The sequence below is a fragment of the Bidens hawaiensis genome, unplaced genomic scaffold (genome assembly GCF_021521415.1).
Source record: "Bidens hawaiensis isolate Kalapana, Puna unplaced genomic scaffold, B.hawaiensis_p1.1 tig00001685_1, whole genome shotgun sequence".
NCBI lineage: Eukaryota > Viridiplantae > Streptophyta > Magnoliopsida > Asterales > Asteraceae > Bidens > Bidens hawaiensis.
Window position 1 is genome coordinate 2437562 of NW_027491095.1, and position 19134 is coordinate 2456695.

General features: G+C 34.1%; 1 protein-coding gene across 1 annotated transcript in view; it reads right to left on the reverse strand.

Moving 5' to 3' along the window:
* LOC143593208 (cysteine-rich receptor-like protein kinase 3) overlaps window positions 1–19134 on the reverse strand; it is a 31990-nt gene that overhangs the window by 2294 nt on the left and 10562 nt on the right. Inside the window, exon 2 of the mRNA XM_077072911.1 lies at window positions 65–483. Coding sequence (XP_076929026.1) covers window positions 65–483 — 419 coding nt within the window. The remainder of the gene's footprint in view (window positions 1–64; window positions 484–19134) is intronic.

The following is a 19134-nucleotide window of genomic DNA, read 5'->3' on the forward strand; positions in this document are numbered from 1 at the left end:
AAATTCAATACATGCCGATGAAAATTAATTTACAACTTAAATTTAAATGTGTAGGAGGCCTCACCTCGACTTAGGAAAGATACAATGTTTGTTGTCTGGTTGCTTTGGAAAAATGGAGTATCAGAATATCTCATAAAGCAAAAAAAGTCAATGGAACTTCCTTCCTTTTTAGGAAGACAACCTTGTAAATTGTTATATGCTGTATTCAAGCAGCCTCGGCAAATGGCTTGGCTTACATTTTTAACACACTGTGCAATTGCGTACACTGTTTCATTGCTTGTCGAGACTTGCCTTGTGTATGCTACATAGTAATTAGATGTTCTTGGAGTAGCGTCTCGAATATCAGATAGCAGATTCTCTACCACTTGGTTAAATGTTGTTGCTGGCTGAGATGCTGATTCATCGCTACACTCCGCGCCTGGATGGGCATCATCTTCTAATATCACTGCTGAATTAGCAAAATTTACCCCAAAGTTCTCGTACCTGTACACAAAAGGCCGTCAGTTTCTCATGAATGCGTATGTCTTTGTTGTCACAAGTTAGATTGAAATAAAACATCTTCAAATGTCATTAATAACTTGAAAGAGATTAATTCCTACCAGTTAAAGTTAATATAACTTGGGTCCTACTGAAGTTTATCTCTGTTGCCTGTTATCGACATGACAAAGAAGAAAAATTTATACATTCTTTTTCTAGATTTTTTTTTTTTGGTTATGGTTGTTTACGTTGTAGTTCCGTCAAATTCACAATAAATTCATTAAAACCAGTTTTGTGATAAATATTCTTTTAAAATATTTAATGGTACGCTTTTACAATAGAATTTATTTTTTTAAATGATGAATTAGTTGATAAATTAAAATTGTAGCTATATATCTGTAGTGTATCCAGTAAAAGCAAAAAAGAAAACAAAAAAAAAAGGAAAACTAAAACAAGCATCAGTAATCGTGCATATCTCAAATTGGATTACTGGCGCGTACCATATATACTTTGCAAACTGAATTTCATTGGCATGTGACCTAGGGACGCGAAACTGGTAAGTATGGCAAGTCATTTGTTTTGGGAACTCTTTTCCGAAAAAAAGATAAGTCAATAAAATACCACTAATCATTTGTTTACTGCTTATAGATTGTTGCTTTAAAATAAGAAGTGGTGGCACAAAACGTGGAATGAGAATCAGAGGTGAGCTCACTACAAATTACGATGCACCATTTCCGATCGCTCAAAAATGAACGGCTACAACAAACTTACATAATAAAATCTTACTCATCATTAGATCAACTCCAATGTCATATTTAATTCTGATTCAGAATTCTGAACTAAACAAATACTAATTGAATGTGATGTTCAGTTTAAAACATATCCACAAAACTGAATGAAAGCAAACATGATAATGATAAGTGGGCTCAATGTATTTAATTTTCATTTTTCATATAAATTTTGAAACCAATTTCAACCATCACTTTAATTATCTTTCTTTTTAAATTAAAATATAATTTTTTTTATTTGTTTATACTTTCAATGGTAAAAATATTATTTGTTTCTAAGCAACATATCAATGATTATCGATCAACTTAATTTTTTTTTAAATGTAGTAACCATCTATAAATATTTAAATAATATGAAATAAAAAATTAAGATACTTATAAAAGTATTTTAATTTTTAGAAAGAAAATATTAGTTGATTATGTGGAATATATAGGTGTTTAAAAATGGAAATAGTGTTAGAGAAGAAATGAGACTTTTTGATTTTTGAAAGTGAATGAATGAAAGTCTAACATGACAACTGATGTGACGTGTTTAGTTTCTTTTTACTCATTCACCATTATAGAATTTGTGGATGCTCTTAGGCTATTTGTATGGTCTAAAAGAGGTGAGAGGGGGGGGGGGGGGGCAGGGTACCATATTAAGATTAATTCAATGAGTGGTTACTTTTATAAGAGTCACCACACTTAACTGCATTTTCCTTTACTATATGTTGTTCTATATATTGTTTATCGACGTATTCTATGTTATCATTATATTTTTAATTCTTTTATGTTTAATGTACAACTGTTTTTTTACATTTATTTATATTAACGAACAACAAATGTATTTTAAATTTATGCAAAATACAAATGGTGACTAAGTTGTCGCTACTCGCTAGTATGTATGCTATTATCTAGTAAAACTATTGGTGAAACTCTTACGGTGACAACTTCTTCATGATGTAATATTTTGTTGCTAAATATAACGTCGATGAACCTGTGCTAATATTCGTTGGCATAACATCTAGAATCACATTAGCCACACCAGATATAGATGTAGTACATCGATAAATTATTGTGTATGCTACTTTCACCAATTGATTCCCAAAAGAATTTCTTAAATGATAGTCAAAATGTATTGGAGGCAGTGTTGCAAAAATCTTGATTAGACGCTGATTATTCTTTGATTAATCGTTAGTCCTACTTCACCGATTTATTTTGGGCTAATCAGCTAATTAATCGGTCAATGGTCAAATCCGGCAAAAATCAAGATTAATCGGCTTATTCTGATAAGGTTCTGGCCAAAATCGGCGTTTTCCGGTGAGATTTCGGCCAAAATCAACGGTTTCCAGGGAGATTCCAACCAATTGCAGGCATGCTTTTGTGTATGTATAAAACTGAAAATTAGATATTAAAATGCGTGCGTGTATATATAAATTATAAATTATACATTAAAGTATGATCCAAAATCCCGATAAATCTCGATTCATCCTAATTAATCGCTAGTCCCCACCGCACTGCCTGACTAGCGAATAACAATTTTTACAACACTGATTGGAGGGTGTGGTTTTCTAGATATTCTTTCGACATTGAGCCGCGTGCTCGTTTTTAAAAAAGTGGGATTAGTAATCAAAAAATTACTAGTAATCAAATGTCTCTTAAGACAGATCATAAAGAAACTGATTGTGAAACATCTAACAATCAAGAAATAACCGAAGTAATAAACTTTAGAGAAAATGAAAACGGTTTTGCTTCAGATTATATGATTAATTTTAATCAACTAGAAAAAATTAACAAGCTTAAATTCAAGCTTGACACAAAAACGGTTTTTAATCAACCTAATCATTTACAGAGTTTAGTCTCAAGGGCTTTCTCTAAAAAAATAAGATTTTCTACTGCTTCAATACTGAAGAACTTTCAGTAGATATAAAAGATACTTCAGGAGAAGTATACCTACCTCTTCTAACTAAAGAAGAAATAGCAAAAAGACTTTTGACTATGAAACCTGAGTTAAGAAGAACCATGAACATGGTGCATATAGGAGCAGTAAAAATTCTTCTAAAAGGACAATTTAGAGATGAAATTAATTTTCCTATAAAAATGGCTCTAGTTGACAATAGAATTGTTAACAGACAAGATGCTCTTTTAGGAGCAGTACAAGGAAATTTAGCATATGGAAAATTTATGTTTACCATATATCCTAAATTTGCCTTACATCGAGATTCAAAAGATTTTGATAAAACATCAAGTTTCATACATCAATGTGAAAGAACCGACCTTATGGAACCGGGTAATAAAGTATTTGCGATTAATTATTTAATCTCGTATGCTTTAACAAATAGTACTCATTCAATTGAGTATAAAGAGAAAGAGAATATAACAATTGATGATATATTCTCAGAAACTGGAACTGTCGAAGGAAGTAAATTTTCTGAACCTTCACAGTTACAAGAAGATTGGGCAATTAATATTGCTCGCAATAAACAACCTCTAGTGTCCCGACCTAGACACAGTTTCACTGAAAACCCTTTAAGAATAGGAGAACCCAGTTTTACTGAATCTCAATTAATAAGATCTATGTCTGAAAAGGTTGACAAATATGGTGAAATTCTTAAGGAAATAGCTGGAAAATGACTTCATCACAGCCAATCCTTAAAAATTTAGAAATAGGTACCATAAAAATTGATTGTATCTTTGAATTTAATCAAAGAAAAGAAACAATCGACAAATGTAATACCGAAATTAGTTTGATTATTCAGACTAATCTAGAAGAATTTTCCAATGCTAAGGCCTTATTGTTATTAATAGAACATAGGTCCGCAGGAATAGTCCAAGATTTTATTAAAAGAACAACTTGGAAGGAAGAGTTACATGGGGAAGATCTTTTTGATCAAATTATTAATGCCATGTATATTATGTTCTTAGGTCTTGATAAAGATCATGAGAACCAAAAATTGTTTGAAAAAGCAAGAGAAACACTAACTCAATCACAAATTTGTGATATGTGTCTTTTAAATGACTTTACTTGTCTTTTTGAACAAAACTTATATAAGCTTAGCACACGTGAATATCATTCTTGGATAGAAGTTTACCTAATGAAAATTCCTATTGTTGGCGAAAAAGCCAAAGAAAGATGGAATAAGGAAAAGAACAACTTAACAATGCACTCTCTAGGATTTGCTATAAGAATTGTTAAAGAAGAAATTGCTATTTACTACAAGCAAAAAAACAGTTAAGGAAATTTAACAAAAGTTGCTGCAATAAACTTAAAAGTTGTTGCAATAAACTCATTAAAAACCTCAATTATCTTTTAATAAAGAGAAGAACAAAAAATATTTCAAAAAGAAATAAAAAAGTATAATTCATCTTTGGATAATAGTACGAGATGAATAAAATAAAAACTTTTAAATGGGGGGATGAAGATGAAGACCCAAACTATATTCCTTTCTGCAAAAATCTTCAAAAGAAAAATGAATTAGTTTATTCAAATGTAACTAATCCAAATTCCATTTATATCAAATGAAAAATTTTCCTAAAAGGATATAAAATAATAACTCTACACTGTTATGTAGATACAGGGGCAAGTCTCTGCATAGCAAGCAAACTGTTATACCTGAAGAGCTATGGGAAAATACTCACAAAGACATCAGCGTAACAATGGCAAATCAAGATACAATTAAAATAAATAAGGTTTGTAGAAACCTCATAGTGTATTTCTCAAAAGAACCATTCCCCATTCCTACAATTTATCAACAGGAAACAGGAATAGATTTACTCCTTGGAAATAATTTCTGTCAATTATACGGGCCTTTCACCCAATGGTTGGACAGAATATCTTTTCACCTTAATCAGGAAATGATTTTAATAAAAAAGATAACAAAAGCTTTTCAAGTTGGAAAACCAGGATTTCTAGAATCAATGAAAAAAGATTCAAAAACAAAACAAACCCCAGGTTCTAATACAAGTAAAGAAATTATAAAACCAGAGGAGACATATTTCCTCAAAAGATATTTTCTTGAAATACATAAATACCAAAAAATAGAAGAATTACTTGAAAAAGTATGCTCAGAAAACCCTATTGATTCGGAAAAATTCAAGAAATGGATGAAAGCATCAATAGAGCTTATTGATCCTAAGACTGTAATCAGGGTAAAACCTATGAAGTACAGCCCACAGGACAGAGAAGAATTTAGCAGACAGATAAGAGAGTTACTCGACTTAAAACTTATTGTCCCAAGTAAATCACCTCACATGTCTCCTGCATTTTAGTAGAAAATGAGGCTGAAAAAATAAGAGGAAAAAAGAGAGTGGTAGTTAACTATAAGGCAATTAATGCAGCTACCAAAGGCGATAGCCATAATTTGCCTTGCATGCAAGAATTAATAACACTCTTAAGGGGAAAAACTTATTTTTCTACTTTCGATTGTAAAAGCGGTTTCTGGCAGGTACTGTTAGATAAAGAGTCTCAGTTGTTGACAGCATTTACATGTCCTGATGGTCATTACCAATGGAAGGTAGTTCCTTTTGGACTAAAACAAGCACCAAGCATATTCCAAAGACATATGCAAAATGCTTTAAAAGGTTTAGAAAATTATTGTACCGTCTACGTTGGCGATATCATAGTTTTCTCTAACTCTGAAGATAAGCACTATTTTCATGTTTTATCAGTCCTAAAGACTATAGAAAAATATGGAATTATCTTATCAAAAAAGAAAGCTAATCTTTTCAAAACAAAAGTAAATTTTTTAGGTCTTGAAATAGACCAAGGGACACATTGTCCGCAAAAACATATCTTAGAACATAAGTCCGCAGGAATAGTCCAAGATTTTATTAAAGGAACAACTTGGAATGAAGATTTACATGGGGATGATCTCTTTGATCAAATTATTAATGCCATGTATATGATGTTCTTAGGTCTTGATTTCCTTACAAATAAAGATCATGAGAACCAAAAATTGCTTGAAAAAGCAAGACAAATATTAACTCAATCACAACTTTGTGATATATGTCATTTAGATGATTTTACTTGTCTTTTTGAACAAAACTTATACAAGCTAAGCACAGGTGAATATCATTCTTGGATAGAAGTTTACCTAATGAAAATTCCTATTGTTGGCGAAAAAGCCAAAGAACGATGGAATAAGGAAAAGAACGACTTAACAAAACACTCTCTAGGTTTTGCTACAAGAATTGTTAAAGAAGAAATTGCTGTTTACTGCGACTTTTCCAACAAGCAAAAACAGTTAAAAAGATTTAACAAAAATTGTTGCCATAGAATTACTGATACACCTCAATTATCTTTTGGGTTTGATGAGGAGAAAAACAAATATTTCAAAAAGAAATATAAAAGAAAATATAAAATTAAAAGAAGGTTTTGGAAACCCATGAAAAGAAACTTCGTCCCTGGAAAATACTTTTCAAAAGAAAAACCTAAGATTTGTCCCCAAGGAAAAAGAAATGCCGTTGCTGGATATGCTCGGAAGAGGGGCATTATGCCAACGAATGTCCTAATAGACAAAAGTTCCCAGAAAAGGTAAAATTCATTTCTGAGGCAGAAATTGAAGGATATTATCCTTCGAAAAATATTTTTGATGACTATATGCAGGTATACTCAATTGAAATAATGTATGATTCATCTTCAGACAGTAGCAATAGCTCTAATAGTTCGAGATGAATAAAATTAAAACTTTTAAATGGGGGGGGGGGGGTGAATGAAGATGAATACCCGGACGATTTTTATAAATCTTCGAAAAAATCTTCAAAAGAAAAATGAATTGATTTATTTAAATTCAAATTCCAATTATATCAAAGGCTGTCTAGTCAGATGGCAAATGTGGTTTTCTAGATATTCTTACGACATTGAGCATCTCGAGGGAACCAAAAACGTGTTGGCTGACTGCCTGACACGAGACTTTCAATAATCGTGAAAACTATTAACACCTTTTTTCTCCTATTTAAGGAGCTAAAACCTTCCTAAAATGGATCATACAAATCTTTTCCATAAAAACCCATGGAATACCTAAAGGCATTACGTCTCAAATAAAAAATTCTTCTTATAGAATTAAAGTTTATTTAAGAAAAAATAGCACTCTATGACGAAAGTCTAGAAACAACTGCTAATTCAGAGCAGGAATCCGAAATGAGACAATCTGAATCTATTCCCTTTCAAACAGAAAAGGGTAAAGAAAAAACAAGTCCGTTTACTCCTGTTGCTTTGGAAAAAAGCAAAAGAAAATTTAATGAAGAACTAAGATCTTCATCTAGTCCAGAAGCAAACGGCTCTGGTAAAGACAAATCAAATCCGTTGATGGCTGACAGTTTGCTAAAAACTGAAGAGGTCTCATTAAGACCAAAAGTTACTCTCAAATCACACAGAGATCAGAAAATCCAAAAACAAGGTTCTATGTTATCTTTGACGGTGAGCATAGAGGGATATACGAAGACTGGTCAACAGTCAAAAGTTACGTGGATGGAAGAAGCTATCCATTCAAAAAGTTTGGAACGTTAGCATAAGCCCAACAAGAAGCCACCCGCTATTCAGCAAATCTTGGAAAGAGGGAAATACCTTTGAAGGTAACAATTTTTCCTGAACCTTTAAAACCAGGAAAACAAGAAAAAACCGTTGAGTTCAGAAAAGCTTCCCCATTTCCTTCAAAATTAAAATTTTCTGAAGAGAAAGAAGAAGACGAATCCCAAGATATTGTATCTCTTGATGAATTTAGATCATTATGGTCTAAGGCACGGTCATTAAGTCAAAATGACTTTGACTCCGAGCACATTTACACAGAAGATAAGGCTACTAAAAGTTTAATTGTCTTTTGTCCAGGCGCAAGCCCAGAACTTATCTCATTAGCATTCTCTGCTGGGTTAGTTAAGTATATTTATCCTTCCTCTAATTTACAAGAAATTAATTTAATGGCCGATGGAATGAAGAAAGCTATCAAAAACTTTCGAAAAAAGATTGCAGCAGCAAAAGATGCTAACATCTTCATCAAGTGTACCTCTACACTCCCAGATTGGCACCAAGGAAAGTCCTCCCAAAGTTACCATCATCTGGAAATCGGTCTTGCTAAAACAAGAACCGTGAACCCATCCAAAGTCATGGAAGAAAAATATGAAGACCCAAGCAACTGGGTTGAAATAAGAGTCAAGAGTTTTCTAAAAATTCTTGAAAACTTGCAAAAAATAAAAGCTGGAAGCTTTAATAAAGTAAACTATTACAGTCACCACTGTGTAATTACCAGCTTTAGTAGTCTTCCACTACCAAAGCACGAGAAAGAAGCTTTAGAAAAGATGGAACAATGAATCATCTTTAATAAAGTAGAAGCAGGGCCAGTCACAAAAGAAAGACTATGTCAGGAGCTTCAGCGCACTTATGAAAATCATAATTGCGAATACTGTTCAGACAGTACAAAAGAAGATAATAGCTCTCAACTTTACAGCTATTACTCGGATGAAGACATCAGGGAACTGGACCCAACACATGGGTATGTCGATTAAAAACGTCATGCATGACGAAATTAGAAGGGCATTTTAGTCCATTGTATAAATCTTCTCCTCCTATATAAAGGAGAATAATTCTTAAGTTTAGGCATCTCATTCTCGATCCCATTCTATCTTTCTTTTCTCTCTTGTAATCATGTGTATTAGTGAGTAATCTCCTTGTTAAAGGAGAGTATTATGTAAGTACTAAGAAGTTCTTCCCTCAGGAAGAACAGTTGTGAAATAAATATATCAGTTCTTATTATCCATCAAGTTCTTCTTTAAGAATTTTGTAAAACCTGGAGCCCTGGAGCCATAAGAGTATCGTTGAGGCAGGAGGCCGTAGGGAACAGATTGGTTGGGTTGGTCACTTGTAAAATTCAACTTAAAAGGTTCAGTTAGCTGGATAAGAAAAAGAGGTATGGTTTATTTCATAACTGTTAATTTACTTCAAAAAGTATTTATTATAATCTCTCCTTAAGCATCTTTACAAAATTTGATTTCTCAAAACAAAACTCGATTAATCTTTATCAAAACTAAATGATTTCTCATTGGGAATTTATAACAAACCATAAAATGAAAGTAAAGAGATAAGTGAAGGAAATTCCATCCCACATTGGTGGAGGAAAGAAATGGAGAAGGAACCACCATAGTATAAATAGGTTTGTAAACTCTTGTCCCGCATCGCTAGATTAACAAACTAGTGAGCTCTTTATAAGAAAGGAAATTTCTATGTTAATGTTCTTATAAGACATATCACACCCAGTGTGTAACAACTCGGTCTTTTCGAAACCTATAAACCCGACCCATTTCGGTGTTCGGGTCATTTACGAAATATCGCGTTTAACAAATGGATTATTTTGTTAATATTTAATTGTTTCTTTTAATTTTATCCAATCTTCAAACTTCAAGGTCCAAGTTGAAAATGTTATTATGATAAACTGGATACCCGTTTACCAAACCCGTCCCATATTAGTTTTCTTGAACCCGAATTCAGATCTTGATAACATGAACCACAATATTCGTTTAAAAGTTGCAATTGATCCTGTGTATCTCGTAAATATATCATTTTCGGCCTAATTAACGATCTAATTGAGTTCATAATATCAATTATTGATTCTTCTTTCCTTTTTATCCAAACCGACAACCCTATTGCTTGTTGATCACGAAATCGCTTGTTATATTTCAATTAATTTACAGGATACGATCCTTATAACCTCGCCGAAAATACCCCTCTAACGAATTATATTATCTTAGCTGTTTGGTTGGTTGTTCGTTTCTCCTCGTAGCCGACCCTAACCCTAACTCGTTGAACATATAAACGATGTTTGTAATCCAATTAATCTACCAGACTTAATCACCTAACCATAGCCGTCCTTAACCCTCAAACCAATTGAGTTTTCATCCACGTTTGATATTCCGTTCGCTGTTGTTTCTGGCCGTCCTCTGTTCGTCGGATTTAACCCATCAAACGAAAGCATTCGAGGTAATTAAATAGTGTATCTGAATCGCCACTGCTTGTTTAATAAAAACCCTAACACAATTAAACGAAACAATAAACGGATTTAGCGATTTGGGATTTAGGGTTCATAAGGATTGGGGGTTTACCTGAACTGTTATACTTAATAGACTCCTCTTAATTAATGACCATCTGACCACTTGGTTCAGTTGGCTGCTTGGGTGTTGATTAATTTGTTGAACCGGCCAGGGGCGCGGGTTCGAGCCTCCCCTGGACGCGGTTGTCCTTTTATTTTAGTTTTAAGGGTTTTTAAATGTTTATAACAAATTTTAATTAATATTAAATGTTAAATAAACATTATTTTTATTAAAACCGACATTTTAATACTCGTTTAACTCATGTTTACTTACGTATACATACATATATAAGTATATATGTACTAGACGAGTGCCAGCGCGATGCAGCGTGTCTTTGAACGCGGAATCTATTAATCACGTAACAATTATGAGTGTTCATGGATCGGTTTAAAACCTTGAAACCGTTTAAACTGGTCATCGGTTTGGTTTCCCGGCTGGGTTGTTTACTTTCGGTCATTTTTTTTACTTCCTTTATCATTTCAAGCATCATATTTTGACTTAGTTGGAATTGATGATACGGTTATATTAATAATCATTTTAAGCAAATTTTATTATCAAAGCTTAAACTCTTAAACCAAACCAGAACCAGACCGTTAATAATAGTTTGGTTTCAATTTTTTATGGTTTAGTTTTCGTTTAAAAACAAAACCGACATTGAACACCCCTGTGTAACATATTAATTTTTTCAACTGAAAAAATTATAATAATATTATATACAAATTAAAGAGAATAAAATACTCGTTTTTATGATGCAATATTTTTACAAAAATATTAACGTATAAAAAACTTATTGTCGTTTAAAAATCGTGGGTGAGAAGTTGGTTTAAAGTTGAAACTAAAAACATGGTATGGTTAAAGATGAGGGGGCAAACTTGTAAGTTGAGTGAATTGTGTTTAAAAGACAAGTTTACCCTTAATTACACATGCACTTCATGCTTTAAGTGTTGTAAATTACCTAAAAATGGGTGTCTTAATTTGCCCTTGTTTGATGTATTATATATAGTATAGATATATATATATATATATATATATATATATATATATAATATCACGTAAATTAATTTTATTGATTTAATAAATACATATAAACTTTATCTATACTTATATACTTGACAAACTAATAATTTTTAAAGATGTATTTTTAAGCATATAATATACTTTTAAAGGATTTCTAAACTAATAATATAACTTAATAAAAATTATAATTATCGAACTCGCTTACCCGATCTAGTTCATTAACTCAGCGTATTCACATTCTATTTTCCTTATTAGGCCTGATCGTCAACGCGTGATTTCCGCAAATCATCATTTTTAATACTTCTATTTTCACTATTGTTCGTCTATCGAGGTGAGTACCACATTCCCCTATTTTACCGCTTTCAATGTTTTGGGGACATATGCGTAAATATACTTTTCATATATACTTATACACAAAACTGCAACTTTGTCTTATGTGTTAACAACTTATATCTTACTTGTTTATGTGCTTATTTGCTTTGTATGCTTTCGCATTCGGAGAGGTCCAACATAATCTCAGTCTAGTATGATCATACGCCAGTCGTTAGCCTTTGTGCTTCTCGACATCTCAGTTATACTTGTTATACTTGCTCATTTGGTTATTTTGTTATTTTCATATGACTTGTTGCAGCTACGTATTTTGTTATATATACTATATGTACAACTAAACTGGTGTGTTACTCACTCAACATGTGTTGTTGACAAAACTTTATTTTATACGCATATGCAGGTTGGTGAAGACTTAGTGAAGAATTTAGCTAGAAGAATATTTTAATCAAGAAATATAAAATTTGTATTGTTGTATGAATTATGTACTTGTTTGTATTTGATTTATTTGATAATTGAATTCAATTAATAGATATTGTCATTTAAGTATTGTGCATGATAGTAACCTTGAGAGCTGTGACAATCAGTTCGCGCCCCGGCATTTCCGCCGTAGGTTGGGGTGTGACACAGTGGTCCTAGCGGAGGGTGCGAAGCACCCGAACGCGCACGGGCACGGGCTCGGGCGAAGTGCGATGGGCGCAATGTGGCGCTTTGATGGCGCACTTTGCACTTAGTATTTTTGTTGGGAATTAAAAAAAAAATCCTTCCATCGCGATACGCGACGGGTTTGGGTTACCCATCGCGTACCGCGGCGTGGAGGTTACGCAGTGGACACGTAGCCTGCCACGTGGCGTGCCACGTAGCAGGCCTAGGGTTGACTCATCATAGCTACAAGCTACTTCGCGATACGCGATAGCTTTCTATTTATGGCCATCGCGTAGCGCGATGGGGTCAAAACCTGCTATAAATAGAAAGTGAATGGGACATTCATTTTTCACACAGAATTCTCTACTTTCTCTCTGATTTCACACACATATACTTTTATATATTAAGATAACGGTATAATACCCGAGTATCGTAACGATATCTGATCGAAAGAGATATACACGAATAGGGAATATACACGAATCCGAAAGCTCTGCCTGTTAAGGTATGACATTGTGCCATCGTGTAAAGTTTCTACTCTCGTGATTATCGTTATGATTATTGGTTTTATACTAATCTAGTTATACTACATTGTGTTTATCATAGGTGCTTAATACCAGGAGGTGTTACTTAATTGTAAACTTGCTAGGTGAGACATTCGAGTTTTTGTACCACTCACAGACAACTATTTTTCTGACACTGTAATGGTGATTCAAAACCTATAAAACCTATGATAGATTGTCTAAATGTTTTCAAATATATTTTTAAAGTATTTTAAATACATTATAGTGATTAAGTCTCTGTAGACTTACGGAATGGTTACTACTGGTATTGTGGGGTTTTGTATACAAGGGTTGCCTACTGGGCTATTACACGTTACTTATTGGATAAGTGTTACCCAATAAGTAATATGACCACAGTCATAGATACGGTCGAGTGACAAGTACCTTTCGGTAATTTGTAAGCAGGCAGGTGTAAAAACATCTTAATGCTGTAACTGTAAAATGTGTCACTTACAAATGAATGTACTCACCAGTATTTCTTGCTGATCAAATATTTTAAACATGTTTCAGGTGACTTGTTAGAGACAAAGGAATGATGCCTGCGGGCTTCCAACTTAAATAAGTGGCCTTTTACCAGAATAAAGAAACGTGTTTTGTAAATTAGGGTTTAACCCTATAAAACTAATGTTTGTATTAAAAGGGATTAAGTTCCCGGTTTTATCATAATAATAAACATGGTGTTTTTATAACTCTGATCATTTTTCCTAACTACGGTCCTGATGAAATTTTCCGCTGCAAAATAATTTAATAAACACCTATACCACCAATCAATGTTCACGGCTCCCCTCCCGGGGTATAGGGTTCGGGGGTTGTGACAGCTGAAGTGGTATCAGAGCCACTGGTTTATTATGGTTATTTTAATAATACCTAATCCTTAAATTAAAAGTTAGGAAATACATGCCTTAACCTATGTGTTAACCATACGTATAAGATTCTAATCACACGTGAAAATAAAAACAACTTTCTTTTGGAGTTCGTTGTTTTATTGTTTTTGATTAACAGCATGAGTGAGCTAGTTGAAGCTTTCGAACACATATCCGTTAACTCCACGGATATAGAAGAAGGAGAAGCTAGTCAACAACAACCTGAACCCATGATCTTTCAAGCTCTACCTGTAGAGAAACCAAAGCCTAAAAGAAGAATAAGGCTCAAAGATTGGCAACGAGGACTGAGAAGAAATAAGAAAGGAAAAACTACAATCAAACAATCAACTCAACCACAACCTGAACAATTAACTCAATCACAACCAACTCAACAACCACAACAAATTGAACCACCGCCAACTTTACCACCACCTATGTCAACAATACCACTGCAAGAAAGACTAGGCAGATGCCTAGATGAATGTGAAATCTTCCAACCAGCATTCAACGATATAGGTGCAGGAAGTTCCAGCAACCCTAATATGCCAACTCAAGACCCAAATAATACATTTCCCCATGATGACATCATCAGTCAATCTCAAATGGAAGAATGGTGGACAAACGATTGGCAATACCAAACAATGATGTCAAATCCTTATGCACCATTCCAGGCGGAAACCGCAAACTACCCCACCATGACGCCGGAAATGACGACAGATCTCCGTCACTATGGAGATGAATTGGTGGATACCGCCAATAGACTGAGGAATATTGGAGAGACCCTACTCTGGAAATACTATGACCGAGAGCCTTATATATAAAGCCATATATATATATATATATATAATATTTATATGTTCATTATCGTAATTTCTTCTATATATATATATAAAGAGTGCATGTATGTAAGAAAGGTGTGTAGTGACGCATATATATAGTGTGTAGATGTAAAATATAATGATGCATATATATAAAAAGAGTAAATGTCGCAAAGATCGACGATTTTGACATATTCTGTGCCTATGTGTTATTTTATGTTTAAGTGTTAATAATATCTTGCTACCTTATTATTTGATTACGATATTAATAATTTCTTTCTTAATTGTAATTCAGATGTCGAATGAGCACAATCGCGAAAATGAACACAATCGCGAAAATGAGCATAGTCACGTAAATGAGCACAATCCCGGAAACGAGCATAATCATGAAATTCATAATCAAGAAAGTCGTTTGAATATGAATGCTATTGAAAATATGATAGCTCTGAAAATCACTGAAGCAATTCCTTTAATTGTTGATGCTATTAGGCAACCTGTTTCTGTAATTAGGCATAAGACCGAGAGTAATAAACGTAAGTCTAACGATGAGGCTAGTCATAGCGTGAATGGAGGGAATAGCAACCCACAACCCAAAAAGTCAAAAGTCTACGGTTGTACTTACAAGGATTTCTTAGCTTGTAAACCAACCGAATTCTCTGGAAATGAAGGACCTAGGGCTGTAAGCGAACCGGACGTCCGGCGGACGTCCGGGCGTCTGTTCGGCAAGAAGTTCGTTTATGTTCGTTCGTTTAATAAACGAACCAGACATGGACATAAAAAATTCGTTCGGTAAGCTTAACGGACGAACACGAACAAGGGACAAGTCCGTTCAATAGTGTTCGTGAACGTCCGGTAACGTTCGTCCGATTACGTCCGGTAATGTCCGACAGGTATCGTTAGTGTTTATACCTATCCAGCATTGTAATTTAACTGCGGAATTTCTAGTGTTATTAATAACACTTTTATATTACTACACATGTTTGATGTCTCTTATATTATAGTGATCCACTTTATGTTAATATATTAAGTGTTAAGTATATTTGAATGTTATATGGTGTAATTCCTAATTTGTATGTGAAGTTGTTTAGATATATGCTTGGTGTTAATATGTAACCGTTTATATTTGTCCATTAGTGTTCGTTGTCCATTAATGTTCACATGTTTGTTTGTCCATCAATGTCCATTAGTGTTCGTTTGCCCATTATTGTCCGTTAACGTCCGTTTAAAATATTAACGGACGGACATGGACGGACACGGACAAACTCAATTTCTTAATGGACGGACACGGACATTAATTTTTGTTCGGTAGAGTGTTCGTGAACCGTCCGTTTGTCCGTCAAAAGCTTAACGGACGGACACGGACATGCTCTCGTCCGGTTCGGTCCGGTCCGGTCCGTGTACACCCCTAGAAGGACCCATTTCAGCACTACGCTGGTTAGAAAAGACATAAACTATAATAAGAATCAGTAAGTGTTGCTGAAGAAGATAAAATAATATATGCTTCTAACCTCTTCATTAATGAAGCAATGGAATGGTGGAACACGATTCTCCAATCAAAAGGAAGTCACGTAGTCTATACTATGACCTGGGAAGAATTTAAAGAAATAGTAGAAATGAAATTTTGTTCTCCTCATGAAAGAGAAAAGATTGCTACTATGTTCTTAAACCACAAGATGGAGGGTGTGAAGTGTCGTGAGTATACGACAAAATTCTTCGAATATGCAAGAATGGTACCGGCTTTGGCTTCGCCAGAATCAGTACTAATTTCTCGTTATATTTGGGGATTAGTAAGTGAAATCCGCGATCTGGTAAAGTCAGCTAGACCTCAGACTATTGAAGAAACAGTTGAGCTAGCTAATACCTTGACACGCGGATTAGTCCGAACTCAGGAAGAAAACAAAAAGAAAGATCTAGCCCTGAAAATTTCCCAAGAATTTCGGAAGAAAGGAACAGGGCAATCATATGCTCATCCTTTCTGTAAACTTGCAGAAAAAGGCATTCAGGGAGATGCGCTTTTAAGAAAAGTAAGTATTGCAATTATTGCAAAATGGCTGGACATACGGATGAAGAATGTAGAAGAAAGGAAAGTCGTGTTTGCTACAACTGCGGATAACCTGGCCACATCCGTCCAGAATGTCCAAAGCTGATAAAGGCGCCTGACAACAAAGCAAAGAACACAGATGGACCTAAGAAGAATGCACGAGCTTTTCAGCTTACTGCACAAGAAGCAGCAATGATTCCAGACGTCATTGCGGGTACGTTCCTTATCAATAACATTTACGCTAAAGTATTGTTTGATTCCGGAGCAAACAAAAGTTTTATAAACACGAAGTTTTGCCAAGCCTTAAATCAACCATTAACCAAACTCCATCAAGTTTGCACGGTAGAATTGGCCGATGGAAATTCCATTCATACTCATGAAGTACTCCAAGAAGAAAACATAAACTTACTAGGCCACCAGTTTAAAGCAAATTTACTCCCAATGAATCTAGCTGGATTCGATGTTATACTAGGAATGGACTGGTTAGCAGCTAATCATGCTCGAATCCTCTGTAATACGAATTCTGTTGAAATTCGCTCGCCAACAGGAGAAATTATTACAATCCAAGGAGATAAGATGCTCAAGCCTAGAAAGTTCATATCAGTAATGAAAGTGGCAAGCTATCTAAGGAAACAAGGCGTAGCATATATGATTTCTGTAATCATTTGCGCCAAAGGAAAAGAGATAAAGGAAATTCCGGTAGTATCGGAATACTCTGACGTCTTTCCAGAAGATTTACCCGGACAACCGCCTGATCGTGAATTGGAATTTAGAATTCATATAATACCAGGAGTAGCACCAGTTGCTAAAGCACCATATAGATTAGCGCCAACAGAGATGTTAGAATTAAAGAAGCAATTAGATGAACTGCTAGAAAAAGGTTTTATACTACCTAGTTTATCACCCTAGGGAGCACCAGTACTGTTTGTCAAAAAGAAAGATGGGTCAATGCGTATGTGTATCGATTATAGAGAATTAAATAAAGTCACAATTAAGAATCGATATCCCTTACCGAGAATTGATGATTTATTTGATCAACTCCAAGGAGCTCGATATTTCTCTAAAATTGATTTACGCTCAGGATACCACCAATTAAAAGTGCAAGAAGAAGATATTCCTAAAACAGCTTTTAGGACAAGATATGGTCATTATGAGTTTACAGTCATGCCATTTGGGTTAACCAATGCACCAGCTGCCTTTATGGATATGATGAATCGAATATGTAAACCATATTTTGATAAATTTGTAATCGTTTTTATAGACGATATACTTATTTATTCCAAAACCAGTGAAGATCATGTCAAACATCTTCATACACTTTTGACACTATTGAGAAAAGAGAATCTTTACGCTAAATTTTCAAAGTGTGAATTTTGGTTACAAGAAGTACAATTTCTAGGACACTTGATTAACCATGAAGGTATTCATGTGGACCCTTCCAAAATAGAAGCTATTACTAATTGGGAAATTCCTAAAACTCCTACAGAAATTCGAAGTTTCTTAGGATTAGCATGATACTATAGACGCTTCATTCAAAATTTTTCCCGAATAGCAGTTCCGTTAACCAAGTTAACGTGTAAGAATGTCAAGTTTGAATGGGGACCTAAGCAAGAAGAAGCTTTTATAACTTTGAAGCAAAAGTTAACAAATGCCCCAATACTTGCACTACCAGAAGGAACTAAAGACTTCACAGTCTGTTGTGATGCTTCTAAATCAGGATTAGGATGTGTACTAATGCAACGTGAAAAAGTTATTGCTTACGCATCTAGACAATTAAAGAAGCATGAAGAGAATTATACAACACATGACTTAGAATTGGGAGCAATAATTTTTGCCCTAAAGATCTGGAGACACTATTTATATGGTAGTAAGTTTACTGTATTCACAGATCATAAAAGTTTAAAATATATCTTTGGGCAAAAGGAACTTAACATGAGGCAAAGACGCTGGATGGAAATTCTTAGCGACTATGATTGTGAAATCCTATACCGTGAAGGTAAGACAAATATAGTAGCCGATGCATTAGCAGAAAAGAGCATGAGAAACCTAAAAGAGTGCGAGCCTTAAGGTTAGAACTTCAAATCAATTTAATTGATGAAGTAAAGAATGCTCAGAAACAAGCAATAGAAGAAAATAATATTGCCGATGAAAAAAGAAATGGTACCATTGATCTACTTGTCAAAGGAAATGACGAAATTCTCCGAATGGGAAACAGGATCTGGATACCAATCATAGGAGGGTTACGAGAAAAGATTCTCGAAGAATCCCATAACTCCAAATGCACAATGCATCTTGGAAGAGATAAAATGTATCAAGATTTGAAGAAAATCTATTGGTGGATAGGAATGAAAAAGGACATATCTAGTTATGTTACAAAATGCTTAACTTGTTCACAAGTTAAAGCAGAACATCAAAAGAAATCCGGATTACTTCAACAATTAGAACTGCCAGAATGGAAATGGGAATTAATAACAATGGATTTTGTTACCAAATTAACTACCGCAAGAAAAGGTAATGACACAATCTGGGTGATTGTGG